Below are 24773 nucleotides of genomic sequence, written 5' to 3' on the forward strand. Positions count from 1 at the left end.
CCCCTCCCTCCCCTCAGTGGAAAATAAATTCATTCTATACAGGCTTTTGATACTAAAATTCTTTTATCCAATGATAAAAACTTTTACTCTTATCGCTTGCCAAGGAATATTTCAGAACTTCTTTCTCTTATTGGATTTGAGAGCTGGGTCCACCCTTTACTGTATTTGTATTCTTGGGCAAGTTTCTTAACCTCTTTAAGCCTGCTTCCTCCTCTGTAAAATGGTGATGATAATACTACTCACCTGAGAGGATATAAAGATGAATGTAATACATGAAAAATGTTCAGCATTAGTACTCAAAATTTTAGCAATAGCAACTAATAGTATAAGCAGCAGTAGTATGGGTACTACAGTAATAAGCTTCAGCAGTAATATCTTCTTAGAGTTTAAATATATTAATAAAATTAGCTAGAGGAAGGCTGCTTTGCTAGTCCTATGGTTACCAGAACATTAAGCATTCTAGATGTGCAAATTATGTGTTTTACTGTTATTCTATTTCTTTTAACTTAACTAATCATGGAAAAGCATCTGATCGTTACATATAAATGTGATTAAAATTATCCAGATTCTTTATATATGGGATCTAATAATAATAAAAAAGTCACTTACTCTGGTGGGGGCATTTTTGAGGGTTCCACATCCCGTAGGAATTCACATTGAAGAGCTTGTTCTGCAGTGCAGCGCTTACTAGGATCCAAGGCGAGCATGTAATCAAATAAGTCTAGTGCAGCTGCAGGAATACTAACATGAGAGGATTACAAAATCATACATGTTATTTGACACAAGTTTAATGTTTCTTTAGAGCCTTATTTCAAATATTAGCATTTTATAAAACTTATAATACTTTATTCCAGTAAATATCAATTTTCCTTTGAAAAATACTTTCACATATTTTTGTAACTATTATCTTAAATAATTTTAAATTTGGCAAACAATAGTATATTTTATTACTCTATGGGCAACTGGCTATTATAAATTAAGAATTGAACAGTTCCCTACAACAAAATAAAACTCTGAGCTCAAGTTAACCTGAAAGATGTATCAATAAAATTTAAAATAATATTAAAAGTCCTTTCATGTAAGTACCAAATCTAACACAAAAACACAAACCAGATTCCATAATGATGGTGAAATGGCAATTTGCATGTAGCAAGGGGAAATTCAAAATAAAATGACATAAAAAATTGTGATGGGTCTATTTTGAGTCCATAGAGTGACGTTTAGAATTCACAATAAATAACTAAAAAAAAAAAAAAAAGTTCAATGCAATATGGATGTTTAAGCATCCCTTTCTTACAAAACAAATTCTTCTCTTAACTTTCGACGATATTGCTTCTTTGGTTTCATGGTGTTGAAATATGGTAGTTTGATTACATCGGGCCACACTGCAGGACATGGACTCCCACATATACGGCTAAACACAAAAAGAAGTACATCACTATAAACTACACAGACAAAATAATACATACAACTGCTATAAAAAGCATCAACTCATTTAAGTCCTGATATAAGAATTTTCACTAAATATTTTAGTGACCCCAACCTAATTACTTGTTTTAAGAAATCAATTTATTTTCAGTGGATACTTCTAACACTCCACACATTCCAGTTCCTTCAAAGAAAACCTTATTTACAAAATCAAATCTTAAAACAAAGGTAACACTCAAAATATGCTGATCATATTTTGAACCAAAATAAAAAAATGTATGCCAATATATTAAGAAAATAGAGTTTAGTATATGTCTTTCTCTGTTTTTACAGATACCTGTCATTACCTCTTCTCATGAATATAATGAAGTTTGCAATAAGAGCAGAAACAGATATAGTAAATAAAGACTTGAAGTCTGTCAACTGGAGTACCCTAAAAGTAACATTCCTGAAACACGTAAGTTCTTTAAAATTATGCCACAGATTTCAGGGCATTAAGAAATTTTAACTGCTTTACTTTTTGCTTATCTATATCTTGAAAATTCTTAAGAGGGCTGTTTTTTTAAAAATAATTCTCACCAGAAGATATGTTTTTATTAATTTTTTTTTGTTTTTAAGAGAGAGAGGGAGAAAGGGAGAGTGGAAAATATTGGTGTGAGAAAGAAACATCGATCAGTTGCCTCCTACACGCGGTATGTGCCCTGACTGGAAATCAAACCCACAACCTTTTGGTGTACAGGACAATAGCTCTAACCAACTGAACCACCAGGTCAGGGCAAAAACCCTCATAATTTTAGTATTAATCAGTAAGTCTTTGTTATGATAATTTATAGAAGAAATGCTTGTAACAATTAGGTAACTCCAGCTGGTAAACAGGTAAAAACTGATTTTGGTAGGATCCAATAAAAAATTGGTTAAATATGCTTGAGTATACTGAATCTCAAGGATAAATGTACATTGTATATAAAATGATTAGCTGGTATTTAAATGTAAAAAGAAAAGGTCCATGCATCTATATATACATAAATATAAATGTATTCACCAATGTGCATAAGCATTTGACAACTAAAATTGCCAGATACTCTTTAGCTGAGCTTCAGAATATCACCTCAGAAATATACTTATTATGTAAGAGAACCTCTCACATTTTTTAAGCTATATGTCACCCAAACTGTGCCTTTTGTTTCAATATACAGTAAGCCTCCTTATCTATGTGGGATATGTTCCAAGACCCCCAGTGGGTGCCTGAAACCATGAATAATACCAAACCCTATGTATGCAATGTTTTTTTCCTATAATAAAGTTTAATTTATAAATTAGGTACAGCAAGAGATTAATAATCAAATAGAAGAATTATAATATTCTATAATAAAGTTAAATGAATGTGGTCTCTCAAAATATCCTTCTTTAAACTTATAATTTAAAAAAAATTTTGATTTCAGAGAAAGGAAGAGGGAGGGAGAGAGAAACATAGAGGTGAGATAGAAACATCGATCAGCTGCCTCCTGCATATGCCCCAACTGGGGATCAAACCCACAACCTGGGTGTGTCCTGACCAGGAATCAAACCCTCCGCCTCTTGGTGTACAGTATGACATTCCAACCAATTGAGCCACACCAGCCAGGACTCTCTAAAAATATCTTATTGCACTGCCCTCACCCTTATACAGCGTGGACACGCTGGACAAAGGGATGATTCATGTTCCCCGTAGGAAGGAATGGGATGAAGTAAGGTTTCATCATCACACTACCAGGAACAGCATGCAATTTAAAACTAGGGTTTATTTCTGGAATGTTACATTTCATATTTTTAGACCAAGGGTAACTGAAATCAAAACCATGGATAAGGGGTACTACTATAGTTTAGGATTTTTATAAGTCCAAGCTGTAAAAAAGGTATCAAAATCTTATTCTTTGTCCACTCCCAATCTTTTCTTTCTCACAACCCAATTTTAACAACCTCCCCCAAAATACAAAGGCCTTCTTAGGAAAGGCCAAACTCAGGAGCATGGCCTTTTATAGTCTGGCCCAAACTGCCTTCCCTAGTCTCACCTCCCAATTCATTTCTCCCCACAGACCAACCATGTTTCTATATCGATGCTCATATTTCTCTCTCCCTAGATGCTACCTACCTGAATCTTTTTCATTTCTCAAGACTCAGATAAAAAGTAATCCATTCATAGAAGTCTTCTGTATCCACAATGCTACCCAAAATAATCACTCTTTGCATGCTATTTGTTTCTTTTGACACTATTTCATCCTGCTTTGTATTTTAGTTGTTTACATGTATGTTTTTGCTTACTAAATTATAGTTTGGGAACCATGACCCTTAAACAGTAGACAGGTGGGAAAGGGAGTAAGAGAAATATGTTATTGGCAGAGAAGTGCTCAGACAAAGGCATGGAAGTAGCTAAGTATAGACATTTAGTAGGACTAAGAAAATCAGTATGGGAGGAATTCAGAGCTCAGGCAGGTATATCTGGAAGATAAACAGGGACCACACAATACAGTTATAAGAGGCAGTTTGCCTAACTAAAGTTGACCCTTAAACAACACAGGTTTGAACTACATGAGTCCACTTATACACAGATCTTTTTATTTAAAAAAAATATATCCTTATTGATTTCAGAGAGAGGAAGGGGGAGAGAGAGAGAAACATCAATGATGAGAGAGTCATTCATTGGCTGCCTCCTGCACATCCCCTACTGGGGATCGAGACCGCAATCCAGGCATATGCCCTGACAGAGAATCGAACAGTGATTTTTTGAATCATAGGTTGATGCTCAACCACTGAGCCATCCCAAGCCAGGCTACAGATCTTTTTCTAACAAATACAGTATTTCTAATAAACACTGTAAGTGTATTTTATGATTTTCTTAACATTTTTTTCTCTAGCTTACTTTATTGTAGTAATACAGTATAGAATACATATAACAAAATACATATTAGATGACTGCCTCTGTTATTGGTAAGGCTTCTGGTCAACAGGAGGCTATATTAGTAGTTCAGTTTTGGGGAAGTCAAACATTATACTCAGATTTTTGACTGCACATGGGATCGGTGCCCCAACTCCACCATGTTGTTCAAGGGTCAATCGTATAATGAAGAAAAACTTTGAAAACAAACTTTAGAACTGAATCCTGTGTGATACTGATAAAACTGCATTGTGTAAGAATCTGTTTCTTTCGTAAAATGGAGATTAATTTTACTTTGGAGCTCTGACATTAAATGAACTAGCATCTGGCCTATTAACAGCCTTATAATAAATATCAGTTGCATTACCTCCTAGCTAAAGAGTTTCAATTATTTCATTATATGTGTGGTGGGAAAACATCTAGGTATTAAAGTTATCTAATTGGTAGCAGCATATTGGATGGAATAGACATACTGAGGCATGGAAAGTTACTAGCAACTAGGGAAGCAGACAGGAATTGGTAATAACTACATAGCAAAATCTGTGCCTAATGGCCAGCCAGCTCTCCCAAAATCATTTACTGAGATGTCTTAAAATGTATCACATGCTAAACCCCAAATATCTGAGATCTATTTTGAGAATCTATTCTAATCTACTCACTTAGATATTCTGGTGTCAATACTATATGGTAGCTTTACATGTTTTATGAGGCTTACAGGACAAACTCCTCTATCTGCCCATTCCTCTAATTAACTCTTCTCAAAATTTTCTTACAGCTAAAATATAGAATCAATACTGCCACACTCCAAAAATAAGAGAATCTTATTGGAATTCAACTGCTGCTCTGAATTTATAGATTTAATTCAGAAAGGATTGCTAGCCTTACAAAGCTTAATATTTCTGTCACACAAATACTAAATTTTTATATTTCCTTCATTTTAATATTTAATTCTTCAATTAGATCGTGTATATTTCTTTTAATGGGTCCTATTTTTCACTTTTTCTGAATGTATCGCTATCCTTATTATATTTCCTAAGCAGTAACTAGGAAAGTTTTGTAGGAAAGGCTTAAAATCTCACATACAAAATTTTAGGCAGCACCTAAAATCCTATCATTTCTAATAGTTTTAGTAGTTGTTTCTTTGAGGCTTCCTTGTTTCATTAGAATTCACCTATTCTTTCTAATGTGTATACCTCTTTATCATTAAGTATGTTACATTATGTAGCGATTTCCAAACAATGTTAGAATTATAATGATGTTCTACACAACACTGGGTAATTTTGTTTTGTTTCTTCTTTTTTTAATCCTCACCCAAGGATATTTTTTTCCATTGCTTTTCGGGGGGGAGGGCGGGAAGACGGATACCCCATGTGAGAGAGACACATTGGTAAGCTGCCTCCCACACATACCCCAGTGTGTCCTGACCAACCGGGGACAGGATGGTGCCTGCAACTGAGGTATGTGCGCTTGGCCAAAGTTGAACCCGGGGACCCTTCGGTTTGCAGGCCGATGCTCTAACCACTGAGCAAACTGGCTAGGGCAATTTTCTTTTGTTTCTGATTTTAATTGAAGTACTTTCATCATTTACCACTGGGAAAGATGATGACTTTGGTTTGAAAAACAATACATAATACAGACACAAATTCACACATATATCCTGTTAAGGAAGCATTCATTTATTCCTTTTTAGTATGGGTTTTACTTTGTGGCTTTTAAATACTTAAAGGATACTTTAGTTTTATCATTTTGATTTCCAGAAACCTTATTATAGTCATTATTTACATTTTCTTCCCTGGGCTACTAATGTCAATGAATTGTATTAAGAGGTCTACTAATACTTAATCATCCTTATATTCAGATGAGGAATACTACCTGGGCCTAATAAAAGTATTATTATTTTAGTATAATGCTGTATACTACTTGTTAATTTGTCCTGCATCAATACTCATGCGAGATTGGTATATAGCAGCAGTTTTCAAAATTGGGGTCCAAAGACCCTTGGGTGTTCTCTAGACCTTTCAAGGGTCTGGCAGGTTAAAGGTATTACTTAGACATTATTTGCCCTTTTCAATGTATTGACTTTGTAATGATGGTACAAAGCCAATGGTGGGTAAAACTACCTAAACCTTAGCATGAGTCAAGGCAATGACACCAAACAATAGCAATAAGTACTCTTCACCACCACATAATCTCAGGGCAGGGGGGAAGTCAGTTTCACTTAAGAATGTACTTGTTGAAGAACTAAAAAATATTAATGTCATTAAACCATAACACTGGAGTATACATATTTTTAACATTCTCAGTAATGAAAGAAAATATTCATAAAGCATTTCTATTGTACAACAAAGTCTGATAGCTATCTTGAGAAGCAACTGTACAATTATTTGAGTTGCAAGCTAAAATAGCTGCTTTATTCACAGACCACCATTTTTACATGCAAGAACAACTAACAAACTATGGTCATTCAGAATTGGGTATCTGTCAGACATTTTCTCAAATATGTTCAAAGTCAGCTTGTTACTTAAAGGAAGACAAATGCAATATTTACTGCCAATTACACAATTCAAGCTTTCAGGAGAACTTCAGAATACTAGAAAACTTAGTATCTACACCATGAAATTGATAACTTCATAATAAACACCTAAAGGCTTTTCTAATGAGATTGTGATAATAAATAATATATAATGAAATGTTACACATTGAAGAGATGCTCAATTCAGTGATACAATATTTTCCAAATGACCAATACATAATTTACAAAATCATCATAGTTGTAAAAGATCCATTCAAATAGCAAGAGATCAATGGATTTCAATTAATATTAAGAGTACAAAATATTCCATTTGGTTTCAGATTGCACATTGTAACTAACCTATAAAAAATTACCATTTATTTAACGCAGTTTCAAAAAAGAATATGCATAAATATTTGAAAAGACTATTGAGAAGTGAATCACAGATATGAGGATGCCAGATGTACTTTATTAAGCCAAACAGTGAAAGATTTGTAAAAATATAAAAATGCAACTCATTTCACCAACATTCATTTCCATTTAGAAAATATTTTTTTACAACTTCAGATATTATTTTTAATGTATTACTTTTAAATGAAGTATTTTTAATTTCTAATGTGGTAAATATCAATAGACATAACCAACATAAACAAAAGCTCCTGGGATCTTTCATAATTTTTAAAAGTGTAAACAAGTTCTGAGGCCAAAATGATTAAGAAGCACAAGTCTACAGAATTTTTTACGCTATTGATTTATGAACGTATACATGCTTCATTTTTAGAAATATGGGAACTTTCCTTCTTTTCCTGTATTCTGAAAAAACCAAAGCCTGTGCCTTTGAAGTTTTAAAAATTTCAACTGTGTCTAGACCTGAGGGTTTTGGGGGAAAGAATGGTGGGGGGATAGGGGAAGGTTGGATAGAGAAAAGCAGGATTCTTTTCACTCCAATCTATTTTTAATTTCTTCCATAATTTTAAGTGTCTTTTATTTCATAAGCAATATACACTGTGCAATATATAAAGGTTCTTTTGTTGGCTGCTAGAAATCTTAGTTAAAAGTGTTGACTCTTGTATAAAAACATTTCTGCTTTCATTCATCCCATTTTGTCCTCACTTTTGTTTTGTTCTCTCTTTTACCATCACTTTTTTAAAAAACTGATTTTAGAGAGAGAGGGAGGGGGGAGAGAGAGAAACATCGATTTGTTCCACTTATTTATGCATTCACCGGTTTATTCTTGTATGTGCCTTGACCAGTGATCAGACCTGCAACCTTGGTATATCAGAAAGACATTCTAACAAACTGAGCTACCTCAGTTTGCCATCAATTTTCAACCCATGGTCTTTAATCACAAAACTTTTATAATCTGCCTAAGATACTTTCTGGAACAAAGCAAACTACAGATTACTTGACTACTGTAGTAGTAAAAAGCTTTTTTAAAAATTTATCTTTATTGTTGAAGGTATTACAGAAGTCCCCTCCTTTCCCCCCCCACTGACCCCCTCCACCCAGCTCCCATCACCTCCCCAGGCCTTCACCACACTATTATCTGTCCATGGGCTATGCATATATGCATATAAATTCATTGGTTAATCTCTTCCCACTCCCCCTTCCCCTTGAAATGTCAGTCTGTTGCATGTAGTAGTATAAAGCTCTTTAAGACAGATTCTGATTAGTATTCCCACTCTTGATCAGTTTACACGTATTTTTACAATACAAACTCTATATATAGACACCTCATCATTTCTGAGGGTTTTTTTTTCAGATGGGAGAAATATCCTAGCATTGCTGCAAATAAGATGAGGGGGAGAAGTATGCATTAGGAAACTTACATTTAATTCTTACAACCCTACACAGATTAGAAGTCCTGTTTTACTTGTGAAGAAACAAATTTAGAACATTACAGAACTTACCATAAGTCACAAGAGCAGGAAGTAGCTGATCGGTCATTAGAACTGAGGTCTGTAAGCCCACCCCTTTCAATATACTCTGCTGCCTCCTTCAAATCAGGGAGACTTGTTTATCAGAAACTTCCATTTTTCCTTCGTGTTTTAAAAATAATGCTATAGAATCAAAGTTGAAGCATCCTTTTCTGTTTTAATAAATATTTGATATCTTAACAACAAAATAAAAACTTTCTGAAATATATAAACTGGGAAGTAAAACAGGTCCATGTTGAAATAAACAATTCCAGACTCTTGATATGTTTGTTCTACCTAAATGGGATCAAATCAAACAAAGCCTTCTGGAAAACTGCTCTTTTCATGGGATTATGTTGTTTTTCCATGTTAATAACTCCAGATCTTTCATTTTGTTTTTAATTACTGTACACTAAGCTACTAAGTGGGTGGACTGAGCTTGCTTTCTTTTTCCATATGGTTCACTAAGCTATCATATGTTCATAAAATATCTCAAGTACACTCATGCCTCAGGATTTTTATTACCTTGCTGTTCCCTCATTTCTTTCAGATCTCTGTTCAAATGATACCTTATGGGAGAGACATTCCCCTACTATCTAGAACACTACCTCCTATCATTTTCTATCCCCTTACAATTATAACCACTTGATATATTTTGTTTGTCTTGTCTGTCTTCTTCAACTAGAAAATAAAAAAAGTTGTGTGCCAGTTACTAGGCACTGAGGATATAACCTTGACCCTCCATTGTATCCTAAAAGAACCTAGTAACTGGCACACAACCAGCTATCAATAAATACTGTTCAGTTAATCCCCGACTTGAAATGTCTTCTGTATTATAATCTGGGGTCCATATAAACTTGCTTTATTTCTGGACTTTCCATATAATTCCACTAATTTATCTATGTATTATGTGCCAGGTGGTCTTATTAGTTACTATAATTTTGTTTTAACATACAATATACCAAACTTTCCTTGTTTTTAAGAACTTTCTTGGTTATTTCCATATTTATCACTCCAAGATGAACATTAAAATCAATCATCATTTAAAAAAATATTTTTTGAAATTCTCATTAGAACTATAATGATATAGGATAAATTACCACCTTTAGAAACAATTAAGTCTTCCTAGCCAAAAAAATATGGCTCTGCAATAGTTATTAAAGTCTTCTTTACAATTTTAAGTGGGACATTATAGTTTTCAATATTCCTGGAGTATACATGGTGGCGGTTTTTAAGAGCTTCTTTTCTACCCACTATGTTTCTAACTGGTTATTATTGGTTCATATTTTGTAAAAGCTACTGTTTTTAGTATGTATATATTATTATATAATATATAAGTACATTTTTGTGTATACACACATAATTTTCTTAACACTTGTCATTTTACCAAACTTTTTATTTAAGGTGTTTCAGGTGATTACCTCATACACTGCATGCATGCATATCTGCAATGTTATCATATACAAATTATGACAATACTGCCTTCATTTTTCCACTAATTATAGCTTTTATTGGATCCCTTTTCTAATTCTATTAGATAACTGGTTAATACTTTCAAAACATTCCTAAATAATGATACTAGAAGACAACCTTTTCTCATTCTTGTCGTTACACCTAATATTTTACCACTAAATATTATTCAGGCTTCTAGTTTGTGATAGACATTTTTATTATGTTAAAGAAATCTCTCTCTACACTTCCTTAGTTAGCGAGTTTACATTTCCAGTAAATGTGTATTTAATACCTATCAAGATAAACATAGTATTTTACTTCTATTAAAATGAAGAGTTATAAGAACAGACTTTCTAAAACTGACACATCCTTGTATTATTGAGATGAACTCTACCTAACTTTCTCTGCAAGTTAATTTTCTAATGAAAAGCTTGACACTATTGGCTAATCGCTCCTTTAGAATTTTTGGACTAATATTCTGTAGAAATTTCTCATGTTGTCTTTGTCAATTTGGTGTTCGTGTCATATTGACTTTGTATAATGTCGCAGAAAGTTTTATTTTCTACATAGTACTGAGAATTGGTTAAAAGCTTAGATGCTAAGGTAAAACTGTCTACATTTAAATTTCAATTTTGTCACCCTGCTAGTTGTTTGAGCCTGGACAAATTCTTTACTTCTGTAAGGTCCAGTTTTCTTAACCTGAGCTTCACTGAGGCCAATTCAGGTGAAATTCTTAGAACAATGCTTGCATCCCAAAACATTAATTCTTCCATACTGTCATACTTAATAAAAATATATCTAACATTCATTTTCTCCTCCCTCATGTTTACTCTTCCTTCCCAGTCTTATCTATTCAACCTCAAGCCCTTTGATTTAATCACAAAAAGGATTTGGGGACTTTTAGATTCTTAATTTTACCAGATCGAGTATCAAAGTGCCTGTATTCTAGTTTCTCCTTTTTTCAGCAATCATTACAACCTGAAAACACACTCTGAAAGATTTTATATTTCCTATAGAGTATAACAACCTCCACCCAGCAAATATTAAATCATGAGCTTACCTTATTAATTCTAGTTGTGCAAGTTCCTGATTTGCTTGAAATATAGGTTTTTTAGTGAAGAGTTCACCAAGGATACATCTAATGAAAAAAGTACCCATCATTACCAAATGATATGGATTTTACTTCACTAACAAAAGTTTCAGGTAAATTAAACCAGTCAATAACCCTATCTTACCCACAGCTCCATACATCAATAGCTGGTGTATATCGCTCTTCTCCCAACAGCAGTTCAGGTGGACGGTACCACAAAGTGATGACCTTGTTAGTATATGGCCGACTAAAAAAAAAGGAAAAAAACTCTTTAGCATGAGTATCAGAATAAGAGAAATTCTCTTAGGAAATATTATTTTGGCTGATCAAAGCAATCATAAAATACTAACTAAAACCGCTTTCATATGCCTACTAAATACAGATAATATATTATCATAAAATACATTTGACAGCAATGTGATTAACTGAAAAATTCCCTTAATATATAAAAACAAAAAGTAACTGGCTGGTTTTAACTGTAATCTGATCAAAGAAAGGTCTTTTTATCAACTCAACTATTCAGTACTGCTTTTCCTTTCCATAATAAAGAGGTTAACTGATTTAAAGGGAGTTGATTCTGACCAAGTCTGGCAAATTACTAACATGTAGCAAGATATAGTTTCAATTGGAACATCTAACAAAAGTTTTCACATGGGCATATATCTGGCAATTTTTCATTGATTTCCATCCACTTTCATATGTGAACAGAAATGTAGGTTGTAGTAGTTGAGGTCTGGAAAACACTACTAGCAACAGGCATGATTACTTTATCAGATGATTCCTTTGACACCTTCCAACAGAGTGGGCATATATATACAGCTACCTCTTTATTTACCATAGAAGAGGTTATCTAGTAAGTTGCATTAGGGCCAAGTTTTACCATCACAGTACAAATTCTCTGGCAAAATGTTTTCAATCCTCAGAGAATGATCATATTCTGCTGATTTACATGAATAAAGAGGGTCTTAAGAAGGTAGAGGTGGTTCTTCTACTGATCATGTTTAGGATATATACTTCAGGGTGATCACTACGTCTTCAGATCAACTCTAAAGCCCTCTTTCTGAATATCCTCCAAATCACAAGAATCCCAAGGCCATCTCACAGGAAATTCCCCATTAAGGCTGTATTCCACTTGAGGTTGGCTTAGCTCTGGATCAGTTTGGGAAATGAGGAAAAGGAGCATATAATTTATAAAGCAATTCCCTCTTGCCAACTGTAGGTCTGAAATTCCAGGTTGCTTAAGACCTCACTCAGCAGAACATCTGCTTTGCCCCCACCCAGCCAAATTTCTCCAAATAAATCTAAACACTTGTGCTATAAGCCATCAATTTGGGCATACAGCATTATCACAGCCAGTGTGTCAAAGCCAGGAAAAGAGTAACTGACCTTGGTATAAATTATGAAAATAAGGCGTATAAGATATATATGTTCAATAGTAAATTAGGATTAGATTTTTCTAACATTATTAAAGTACTTTTCTTAGTGATTTTTGTTTATCAGCATCACTTATTTCCACATAAGATCTTTTAGACTCTAGCTACTCTAATTAAGCAGGACTTAATCATTCTTTAAAAATATTTTCACCTCTTTATGCCTTAATTCCTTTTAAATTTGAAATTTCTTCCTGACTTTTCTCATTCGAATCCTATTCCTCTTTCAAGATACAGTGAAAGACCCATTGCAATAATGTCTAATCTCTATTTACAAGATTTATTTCACATTCTTAAATTTGTATCATACTAACTACTGTATTAAACACTGTTTTCTACCTTCCCAAAGAGTCAAAAGACCCCAGAAACCATTCTTTATTATGAACCCCATACACAAAGCCCACACAATGCTGCATGTGGAAGACACCTTAATGTATATGGACCTGCAACTTGAGGTGACAGAAACCTCAATTTGCTAGCTAGCTGGGTGAAAGAACGAAGTTTGTCAAAATTATAATGACTAGTTTCTAAAACATTTCAAACGTCTATAAGTATATGAAACCTAAGCTCTTGTTACTGAAGTGCAACTAGATATCTATAGTCAAGAAAATGTTTAAATTAATATAAATCTATCTGCAAAAATTAATTTTAAAATCTTTTTATATCTAAGTTGTCTTAAATGTTTTTATTTCATTTAAAAAAAAAATATTTTTATTGATTTTTAGACAGAGAGGGGGAGAGAGAGAGAGAGAGAACCATTGATGTCAGAGAGAAACATCTATTGGCTGCCTCCTGCACGCCCCCTAAAAGGTAACAAGCCTGCAACCCAGGCATGTGCCCTGACCAGGAATTGAACCAGCAACCTTTCTGGTGCATGGGACAATGCCCAACAGAGCCACACCAACTAGGGCTTAAATGTTTTCTAAAAAGCATGTTGAATTATGTGGAGAAATTATACAAATTAGTTACTAAATTTTATTGAAAAATAAGTATTTAAATAAGATGGTTATTTTATATACTACATATCAAGTTCTAGGCAACATTTAGAACACAGTCATCTTTAGAAGTTAAAAATTGTTTTAAATATTTTTAATTAATACTTTAAATAAGCTTTTTAATAAACAAGTTTTTAATAAACTTTAAAAAGTTAACATTGACAACAGAAAAACTTGATTTCAAAATTTTGCAAAATAGGCGCTACACTTCACTTTCCACTTTATACTGTTTAATGAGAAAGAAGCAAACATCTCCAAAGTATGCAGACAAAAGGGCTTTAATCATAAAAGCAAATTCCTAGATGGAGTTAGCAGAAAATAAGGTCAACTGAATCACCCAGTTAATAACTGTTTATACCATTATCAACAAAATATTCCATGCTATGATTAGCATTCTGTGTTTACAAATGTAAAGACAAAAGTAAAAGACACTGAAATTATGTTTAGAAACGAGGACATTTAAATCCCAGAAAGATGAAGTACCATTATAATATGAAAATACATCATCCAAAGTCCGACAAATAAACAAAAACTTAGAATCCTCAAAAATGAACATTTCAAACTTTGTCTACTAGGTTTAGCTACCCACTGTTAACATTCTAAAGATAGTCCCGTTTAGATTACAAAAAGAAAACGCAAAATGATTTGACACCATATGTATGATGCTTTACTTTTTCTCTCATTTATTTTTTTAAATTACACTTTTGAGAGCTGTCTACCCAATTTCTCCACAAAAAACAAATTTATTCCTATTGAAAAAGAAACAGGAATGAAAAACATATGGCCAGGTCCTTAGGTGTTACAGAGCAAATTAATATACTTTAAAAAGGGAAACCTAAAAATAGAAAATGAAGCACCCTGATTTATTCTCATAATTAAAGTTAAATTCCAAGCAATAAATTCCATAACCTAGCAAAACAGACACATACAAATCCCTCCACCATTTAATTAGAAAAACAAAATAGGACTAACCAATGAGCTGCATTCTTGGATGGAAAGAAACTAAACTTTGTAAAGATCAAGACATAATGGCCTCGCCCTGGCTGGTGTGGCTCAGTTGGTTGGAGCACCAAACCGTACACCAAAAGGTGGTGCGTTAGGTTCTGTTTGGGGCACATACTCGGATTGTGAGTTGGATCCCCAGGTGTGGGAGGCAACAAATTGATGTTTCTCTCTTCCCCAAAAGTCAATTTAAAATTTTTTAAAATATTTTTTAAAAAGAAATAATGGTATCAATGTTATATACTATGAATTTCGATTTCTACTAAATAAATAGCTTCCTCTGTAAATCTCATTAACATTTTTTTTTTAAAGAAAGCAGAACTATTTCTTGGGAATAGTTGGGGAATTAACACCTAAAAATAAAAACACTTTCTTTTTATTTTAAACTATCTATCTTAATGTGGCTAACAAAATATTAAAATGTAAAGTCATTAGACTTTTAATAAAACTTTCATGTGAAATGTCAGGTAATTTTAAATATTTGATGCTACCAAAATATTTTTCACTTATAAGACTTATTAGATGTTTAAGAAACTTTAAAGGAGATTCAGAAATGAAAATATCATATGCTTGCTAACCTCCTAAATAAGCAAACATCATTTAGCAAAAATAAAGTACAATATTTGAAGGGCAAGATAACAGAGACAGTGAAATTCACCAGAAAATATTTGCTACAAAAGAACTCTAAAAAACTGCAATCTATCTCCCAAGTAGACTTTAGAGGCCCCTCAAGCTCTCCACCTGTAAAATACTTTTTAGGTAATCAAGGTTAGATCCAGAGTCTAACCAGGGAAACACTCCAGTTTAATGAAAATAAACAGCTTTTCTGTCAAATGAGCCAAGTTTAATTCTTACTTAGCTCTGTCACTTACTAATTTTGTGATCTTGGAAATACTTAAGTTTTCTAAACTTCAGTTTCTTCATCCATAAGATGCACATAAGAATAATGATATCCACACCACCCATCTCAAAGGACTGCTCTCCCTTAAGATCACTCTTGTGAAAGGAAATCATATATAATAAAGTACCATGTGCCCCAGTAGGTGTGGCTCAGCTGGTTGGAACATCCCCCCATGCACCACACCCCTTTGATTTCCAGTCAGGGCACATACCTAGGTTGCTGGGTTCAATTTCTGGTTTTCTCATACATTGATGTTTCCCTCCCTCCCTCCCTCCCTCCCTCCCTCCCTCCCTCCCTCCCTCCCTCAAAATCAGTAGAGCATATCCTTGGGTGAGGATTAAAAAAATCATAATAAAAAAAATAAAGTACCATGCATAAATGCTACCTAAGTTTGTCCCTTTCTTTATAAACAACAAGTATTTACTGAAATTCTAAGCTAGGCACTGCACTAACTAAGCACTAAGATGGCTGGATCAAATGGTCAACCAACCATGGTGGTAGCTGTTTAGAGCCTTAAAGTCTGGTGGCAAAGGATATAAACTATAATGATATACTCTAAGTACTACATAAAATAATGAATAATGTACTCTGGACACATAAAGAAAGATGTGCCAATGCCTGTAGGAATCAGGGAAGATTTCAAAGAAGGTAATGCCAAAACTGCACAATGAAGATAAACAAAACAGATCTGTCAGACTGAGGGAACAGGGAAGTATGATTCCATACAAAAGGAAACAACTTAGATTCATAAGATAGTCAAGAGCTCGGCTTGTTTAGGGAAGTGCTCATAGTTCAACACTACTATTACCTGGGGGGGCAGGGGATGGTGGTTGATAAAAATATTAGGAGAAAAGAATGTTAGGGAGAAAGACCAGAGGCAGGAAAAGCAATTAAATTTTCTTTGCAATGGTCTATATGAAACACATCTATATGTGAAAATGACTGAATATCTTTAACTAAAGTGGCGAATAAAGTAAAAGAAACAGACTTCCCTGAAGACAGGTTTTGTAACTACGTTTAAGGTACTTAGATGATCTAGGAAAAGATTATGTCCAGTAAACACACAAATTTAGAGATCAGAAAAAGGATCAAAGCTTGAAATTCAGATTTGTAAGTCTTCAGCATTAAAGGAACTGAGGAGACTTCTCCTACATGAGGAGTAGTAACACTGTACCTGAAAGAATTAAATTTCCTTTACCATTTTGTATGCTTAAAATGTAACCTACTCCATTAGGGCCAAAACAAGTACAATTTAATCCTGTTAAATTACAATTAAATCAGTGATCTAAATGAGATTTTGATTTTTTTAAAAATATATCTTTATTGATTTCAGAGAGAGGAAAGGAGAGGGAGAGAGAGAGATAGAAACATCAATGATGAGAGAGTCACTGATCCGCCGCAGCCCGCAACCTGGGCATGTGCCCTGACAGGGAATAGAACCCTGATCGCCTGGATCCTAGGTCGACGCTTAACCACTGAGCCACACCCGGCCGGGCGAGATTTTGATTTCTGAACCTTGTTTAGTCACATCATTTGTTGTTATTCATGTTATGAGTGATCTTTTATATTACCAGGGTTCCAATATCATCCAGGGTCTCCTAGAAGATCCTCTCTGTATTATCTAGAATTCCCAAAGCTCCCTGCACTAATCTATATCAGGAGGGTCCTCCAGATCAGGATAACCTTTTTATAAATCAAAATCAATGAAACAGTTACCATGAATGTATTTTAAGTTTTAGGGCATATAAAAAGTTTTAGGGTATACCAAAGTTTAAAATACAGTCCCTATCTTTAACTACAATTCTAGCTTGAGTGAAAAGGCAAGAACACAAGTATTAAGATCAGTGTTAAGGAGATAACTTTATCATAAATATAACCTCACCTAGTCCTTGGACAAGTATCAAAGAGGCAATACCTCACTCCCTCTCCCATTTACACCTATACATAGAGCTTTGGAGAAATTTAATTTTGCTTTTAATGGCAATTTAACGAAAAGACACTAGATGGCGATATTGCCTTCCAAAATGTTTTAAAGATTTATTTTGATCACAGTTAATTTTTAGAACCATAAATCATGTTTTTTAACACCTTGTAAATAAAGATTGTAGAGATTTTACATCCTTCATTTTAAAGCTGAGAATAATGAGGTCTAGAGATACTAAGTGACCAATATTCCACAAGTGGTTAAACAGCAATGCCAGGACTAGAACCAAAATTTCTACATTTATGCCTAAGGTTATGCTCCTTGCATTAAAAAAGTAAATGTGCTAAATACATAGTTTCTTCTCTAAAAATGAAAATAATATCAACTTATAATAAAAGCACATACTTTCTTATATGGGACAATCACATAAAGAGAAAGACATACTCCATCATTTGGAAAAGCTTTGGAGCAACTTAGTAAAATAAAAACTCCAAAGAGGGCATATCAGTCACAGGAAAGGTTGGACTTAAAATAACTACTAAAAAAAATGAATCAAATGAAGCAATGGGGCAAAACAACCTCTGTTCTCAAGATATATATTTCCCAATGCCAAATGAGACAAAGTATGAATATTGATGTTCAAAATGAAAAAATGATTCTTCAAGTTTAAAGGAGTCATTTTCCTTTTAATTTTAACCTAGTAGTTCTTGTTCTTTCTTATGTTGTAGTACATATGACAGAGGAGATTCATATGGGTCACACCCACTCAATGTTCAATTCCTCCATACTAGCTGTAAGTCTATCCAGTCTTCCTCAAACTCAAAAAAGATATCCAAAATCAAATGAGTAAGAGTGGTGGTTGATGCTATTAGAGTGGTAAGTTGAAATCTGCTCTATTTTTAAATAGATAAACCCCACAATACTCAAGAACTTTATTTTGTCTATAGCTAATTACTTAGAAAATACTTCAAAGTGATTTAACATTTGGATGGGTAAGTATTATAGTCAAGTCCTACCTTTCTATTTATAATAAGTAAAAAAAAAAATGAGTGAAAAATCATTTGCTGTATGTTTAGTTCAAGAAATATCCAGAAAACTTGGGACAACACAGTAAAATCTGTTAAAGGCAGGTTTCAGTATGTTAGAAATCAGTTATGTTATTAAAACTTATTGAAACAATATATGCATTTTAAAGTCATCCCATTGAAATAAGCCTACTTATCTGATTTTAAAGAAATCGAAATTATTCAAATCTGAAAAAGAAAAGCTTCAAAAGAATATATTAACCTCCTGAAGGATAGGATATTTACTTATAAAACGAAATGATACACCAAGTTTTTACCTTACAAATTTGATTAAGCAGAAAAATTCAGTATACATTACATAAAAATGCAAAGTTAAGAGACTAAATTTCCTACTTCTCAAGGTTCAAAATTCTCCTATCAATTCGGCAGGGCAATAAGGACCATGGCTCAGTGAATATACCAAACCCATGGCACACCCAGCAGGAAAGAAATGGGCTAAAATAGAGTCTTATTAAATTCAGTTAATTCCATAGTTTATTTACATAAAATCTACTACTTCACAAAAGTAATTCCATATTAGTTCCAGTAAGACAAGTCATATTTCACTACCACCAGGTACAAAAATACCTAAGTGGGATATACATGCCAACTTTAGCTGGAGAAGCTCCACACAGAGAAGTTACACACTGAACTTCCTCACAAGTTTGTTTAAATAAGAGGTTCTAGGGAGCTTAAAACAAACAAATACAATTATAGATAAAACTATAATTTAAAAAAAGGACGTTCAAAATAATTAAAACAAAGTTTATAGGTCTAAACATGCAATATAAAAAGCATATACAAAGGTTTTTCATTAAACACAAAAATTAAAAATGTCTTAATGTCTCAATCTGCATTAGAAATGTGAGTATAAATTTCTAAAAAGCTCCTAAGTTCACTTAAGTTACATGTACAATGGCACATTTTTAAAGAAATTATATTTATCTCTAAGTGTTAAAAACACAATTTATTTTTATATGTTTTTATTGATTTCAGAGAGAGAAAGGGAGAGGGGGAGAGAGGGAGAAAAACATCTATGATGAGAGTCACTGATTGGCTGCCTCCTGCACACCCCCTATTGGGGATCGAGCCTGCAACCCAGGCATGTGCCCTGACTGGGAATTGAACTGTGATCTCCTGGTTCATGGGTCGACACTCAACCACTGAGCCACGCTGGCCAGGCTACAATTATTTTAAAATTGAGATAAATGTATAAATTCTGTAATTTTATACACAATTATGGTGTAAAATTTTATTTTATCCCATGTATTTAACCATGAAAAATAAATTTCCTTTTTCTTAAAAAATAAGCTATCAATACAATGTTCTTACTATAGCTTCTAAAACTGGTCTCTAATGTCTATAATATTCATTTGAAAGTACTCTTACCTTTCTTCTGAGCTATACAATCGAGCAAGTCCAAAATCTGCAAGTTTTATCTGCCCTCTGGTGGAAGTAAAGCAAAATGAACAAAAGATATTAGTCTACTTTGAATTGGTCATACACAATCATATTCTTTCCTAGAACCAATCAAAAATATACTTCCATAAACTTTAAATTTGATCACACTGCAGCACTCAAAGTACTATATAGGTAAAGGCAAGTAAATAAACTCAGGATAAAATAAGGTAAAAAATTAGTACTTTTCTTTGGAGAATTTCAGCTAATACTATAATACTAATACTATTTTAATTATTATTACTATTATTATAGTAGTTCTAGTATAACAGTATTTCAGTACCATTTAGTTCCTATTTAGAAAAATACACAAAATAAGATAACATAATTTTTACTACCAAGTAGTAAGACAAATTACTTGTTCAAGTCAATACTTCAAGAACTAAATTACATTGTTTTAAATTTATGTTTAATTTTCCTGTTAGAGGGGCTAGATGCCTGGAACACTTTATACTAAAGTATAAATCAGGACGAGACATGCTTCACTTAAACTAGCAAATAATAGCAATTACAGTAGACTTATCAGAGTTCAGGTTATGCTATCAGTAAAATATTCAACATAAGCTTTATAAGTATGTATATATATGTGTGTAGGTACAGTGGTACCTCGGTTTTCGAACATCTCCGTTGACAAACATTTTGGTTTACGAACGCCGTAAACCCTAAAGTAAATGTTTTGATTTTCGAACACGCCTCAGAAGTCGAACACACCACACAGCTTCTGCTGAGTGCAAGATTCTGAGGCCTAGCTGTCGCTGTTGATCCCTCGGATTTCAAACGTTTCAGAACTCGAAGGGTCTTCCAGAATGGATTACATTCGAAAACCAACGTACCACTGTATTCACTTCAAAAAAATCCACTTTAAAACTATGATAACTGTTTTAAAAAACTGTAAATTTAAAAACTCTAAAATCTATTCTTACTCTAAAGCTAAAACCATATTATCAATTAGAAGATACGTTCACATTATTTGAAGGAATATCAAACAAGAAAGTCAACTAAGTATTATTTTGTGTACATTACAAACTATTACTAGAAGTTAATTAATTGAAGTATATTTAACGCAAACTCAGAAATGCCACAAGCTGTAATGTTGTTGTGTTAAAATAGTTTAAGCAATGAAATACAGTTCCACCTTTGAACACAGGTTTGAACTACATGCGTCCACTCATATGCAGTGTTTTTCAATAAATACTGTAAATGTATTTTCTCTTTCTCATGATTTTCTTAATAACATTCTTTTCTCTAGTTTACTTTATTGTAGTAATACAGTATATAATACATATAATATAGAATATGTATTAATCAAATATTTATATTATCAGTAAAGCTTCCAGTCAACGGAAGGCTATTAGTAAAGTTTTTGGAGAGTCAAAAGTTATATGCAGATTTTTCGTGTGTGTGTGTGTGTGTGTGTGTGTGTGTGTGTGTGTGGCAGAGGAGATTGGCACTCCTAGCCCCCTAGTTGCTCACATGTCAAATGTAATCTAAATTACAAATCCTTTAAACAAAATCAGGGTATTTATTATATAACACTCACTTTGAACATATGTATCAGTCATATCATACCTATTATTTAGAAGAATATTTGAACATTTAATATCCCTATGCAAAAAGTTCTTCTTATGACAATAATCCAGACCTTCCATGAGCTGTCTCATAAACGACTTTATGTGATTTTCATTAAAATGAACCAAGCCTGATTCCAGTAGTCCCATCAGATCATGGTCCATATATTCAAACACCAGATAAAATGCACCTAAGAACAAGAATTAAAACATTAAAGATTTTTACTCTTACAATTTTTCTATAGGTTCAAAATTTTTAAAAATAAAATTCTGCAGTGAAAATTAATTCTTGAAAAGTGTTACTTTGTCACTTAGATAATGTTCATCTTTCTCTCTGAATCTAATATCAGTAAGTACATCCCAAGGACACATCTAACCCAGTTCGCATCTTATAAACAAAACTCTTATGATATAAAATCAATCTTGTTGATTTTCACATTGTACAGTTTCTGGGTATAATGAATGTAAAATAAATTCTTAACTATTTTACTTATTGAACAAATTGTCTCTCAGCAAAAGCAGAATAAAATCAGTACAGCTCATTAAAGAGTATTTGAAGGTGGCAAAAGAATTAACTTTAATAAAAAAAAAAAATCTGAGCTCAGTTGGACATTCATTAGATGACTTCCTTTAAGCCTTCAACATATAATTTAATTCTAACTACACAGCTCCAGAGCATGTGAAAGCATAAAGACTACAACTTTATGTTATAAAACCAGCTCAATCTTGCTACCAAAACCTAACATAGCATAGCAATACACAACTGTACTTATGAGATTCAAAAATCCTAAGTGAAACTTGCACAAACTGAATTCAGAGCCATTATAAAAAAATATCCCTATCAAGTTGAGTTTAATTTAGCAATTCAAAAATGGAAAAGCTAATAAAATTTAATACATCTATTTGTCAAAGGAAAAAATTATCAATATGCCCAAAAAAGGCATATGAAGAAGGTTCATGATCAGTTTCTAATTAAAAATAAAGCAATGATTTCATAGTAAACTTAAAAGTTTATAACGGTACTTCTCGGAAGCCAACAACTAATGATATATTTACTAATAAAATGCCAGGTGTTGTATGCAAAATGAAAACATTAATTATTACTAGCTGTCCTAGAAGTTAGTAAAATTAAAAACAAAATATAAATATTAAAGCAGTCAAAAATGTAATTACTGATAGATGTTAATGACTGTCCTAAAAGTCCAAAAGAGAGTAGCTGGGTTAGAGAAAATCATATACAAAAAGCAAGACTTCATATATGCTAGAAATGAATCATTAGAAAATAAAATTTAAATGACTCCACAACAGAAAAAATTATACTACAAATGACTAGAAATAAATTTTAATAAGAATTATACAAATTCATTAAAAAATACCAAATTGTAAAAATGACTTGTTTTTGTTTTCTTTTGCTAAAGGGACATTCAACTTGACAAAATAATTCTAAAATTCACCTTGAAAAAAACAAAAAACAGAGTACCAGCCAAAATGTTTCTGAAAATAAACACTTGCGCTACCAGAAATTAATATGAGCTACTGTACTATTAGGACAGACAGAACAGCGTAATATAATATACACCAGAAAACAAGTCCCAAATATATAGGGTGTCCCAAAAAAATGTATACACACACTTTGAATAATTATAAAGGCAGTGCTTATTAAAATACATTTCATTTTCAAAATTGAGTTATCAGCTGTTAAAGTATGCATACATTTTTTGGAACACCTTGTATATCTAATAATTATTAAAAGTCATTTTAAGTCAGTGAACAAAACCAGAAATTCTAAGAGAGACTCAAAAGGAAATACTGGAAACCAAAAACAGTGTAACAGAAGTAAAGAACACTTTTGACAGGCTCATCAATTCCCAGGATATGGCCAAGCAAATAATCAGTGTGTTTGAAGACATGTAAATAGAAACCTTCAAAACAAAAATGCAAAGAAAAAGACAGAATGCCCCCGAACTATGGACAATTACAAAAAGTGTTAATATATGTGTAATGGGAATACCAGAAACAACAAAAAAAGAGAGAACACAAAACAAGAAATATGTGAAGTAAAAATGACAAAAATTTCCCCAAATTAATAAAACATATGAAAACCACAGATCCAGCAAACTTGGGAGAACACCAAGGGGAACAGCAAAACACCTACTCTAGGTATATCACATTCAAACTGCTGAGAATCAAAGATAAAAAGAAAACCTTGATAGAACTTAGAGGAAAAAATATCTTACCTATACAATATCAAAGATAAAAATTGTATCTGATTTCTCTTAAGAAACCACACATACAAAAAAAGAATGGAATGAATATTTAAAGTGCTGAAAGAAAAATCCACCAACCTAAAATTCTGTATTTCATATCCAGCAAGATTATTCTTCAAAAATAATAGAGAAATAAGAACATTCTCAAGAAGAAGAAAAAAAAGAAGGAAATTTGTCACCAGAGGCTAAAGAAATTCTTCAGAAAGGAGAAAAATGATATAGAAAGAAACTCAGATCCACATAAATAAAGGAAGAACATTAGAAAAGAATAAAGGTAAAATAAAGTCTTAATTTTTCTTCTTAATTGATCTGTTTGCTCAAAATAATAATAGCAATAATGTTTTCAGTGATTATAGCTTGTAGGTAAGTGAAATGAATAACAATAACATTATAGCAAATGGGAGCGAAGAACTGGGAATACTCTGTTTTGAGGTACCTATACTACCTATAAAGTAGTGTAATGTTATTTTAAAAATTGTAAATGTACACTGCAAACATAAGGACAAACATTAAAGATAATTTTAAAAATAAGCATTCATATGCTAAGAAAGGAGGAAAAAAAAATGGAATCATATAAAAAGCTTAATTAAGACCAGAGGAGGCAGAAAAAGAGTGGAAGGGAAAAAAAAGACAGGAAATAGAAAACAACAAATATAGTAGATATTAATCTAACTATCAATAATCACCTTAAATGCCAATGATCTAAATATACCAATTAAAACACAGACTGATAAAGTGGGTAAAAAAAAAAAAAAAAAAAAAAGACCCAACTACATATTGCCTACAAAACATACACATTAAATACAGATAGAGAGAGCCCTGGCCAGGTAGTTCTGTCAGTTGGAGTGTCCT

General features: G+C 32.7%; 1 protein-coding gene across 2 annotated transcripts in view; it reads right to left on the reverse strand.

Annotated features, from left to right (window-relative positions):
* Positions 1–24773, reverse strand: part of CDK13 (cyclin dependent kinase 13) — a 125290-nt gene that overhangs the window by 15116 nt on the left and 85401 nt on the right. For both annotated transcript variants that reach the window (XM_087821078.1, XM_087821077.1), the window contains exons 6-11: positions 21656–21845; positions 20018–20074; positions 11458–11559; positions 11283–11360; positions 1298–1414; positions 610–741 (exon numbers count right to left, since the gene is read on the reverse strand). In XM_087821078.1, the coding sequence (XP_087677204.1) occupies positions 610–741; positions 1298–1414; positions 11283–11360; positions 11458–11559; positions 20018–20074; positions 21656–21845 (676 nt within the window). The remainder of the gene's footprint in view (positions 1–609; positions 742–1297; positions 1415–11282; positions 11361–11457; positions 11560–20017; positions 20075–21655; positions 21846–24773) is intronic.

This window comes from Miniopterus natalensis, chromosome 10, assembly GCF_054644295.1.
Source record: "Miniopterus natalensis isolate mMinNat1 chromosome 10, mMinNat1.hap1, whole genome shotgun sequence".
NCBI classification, from domain to species: domain Eukaryota; kingdom Metazoa; phylum Chordata; class Mammalia; order Chiroptera; family Miniopteridae; genus Miniopterus; species Miniopterus natalensis.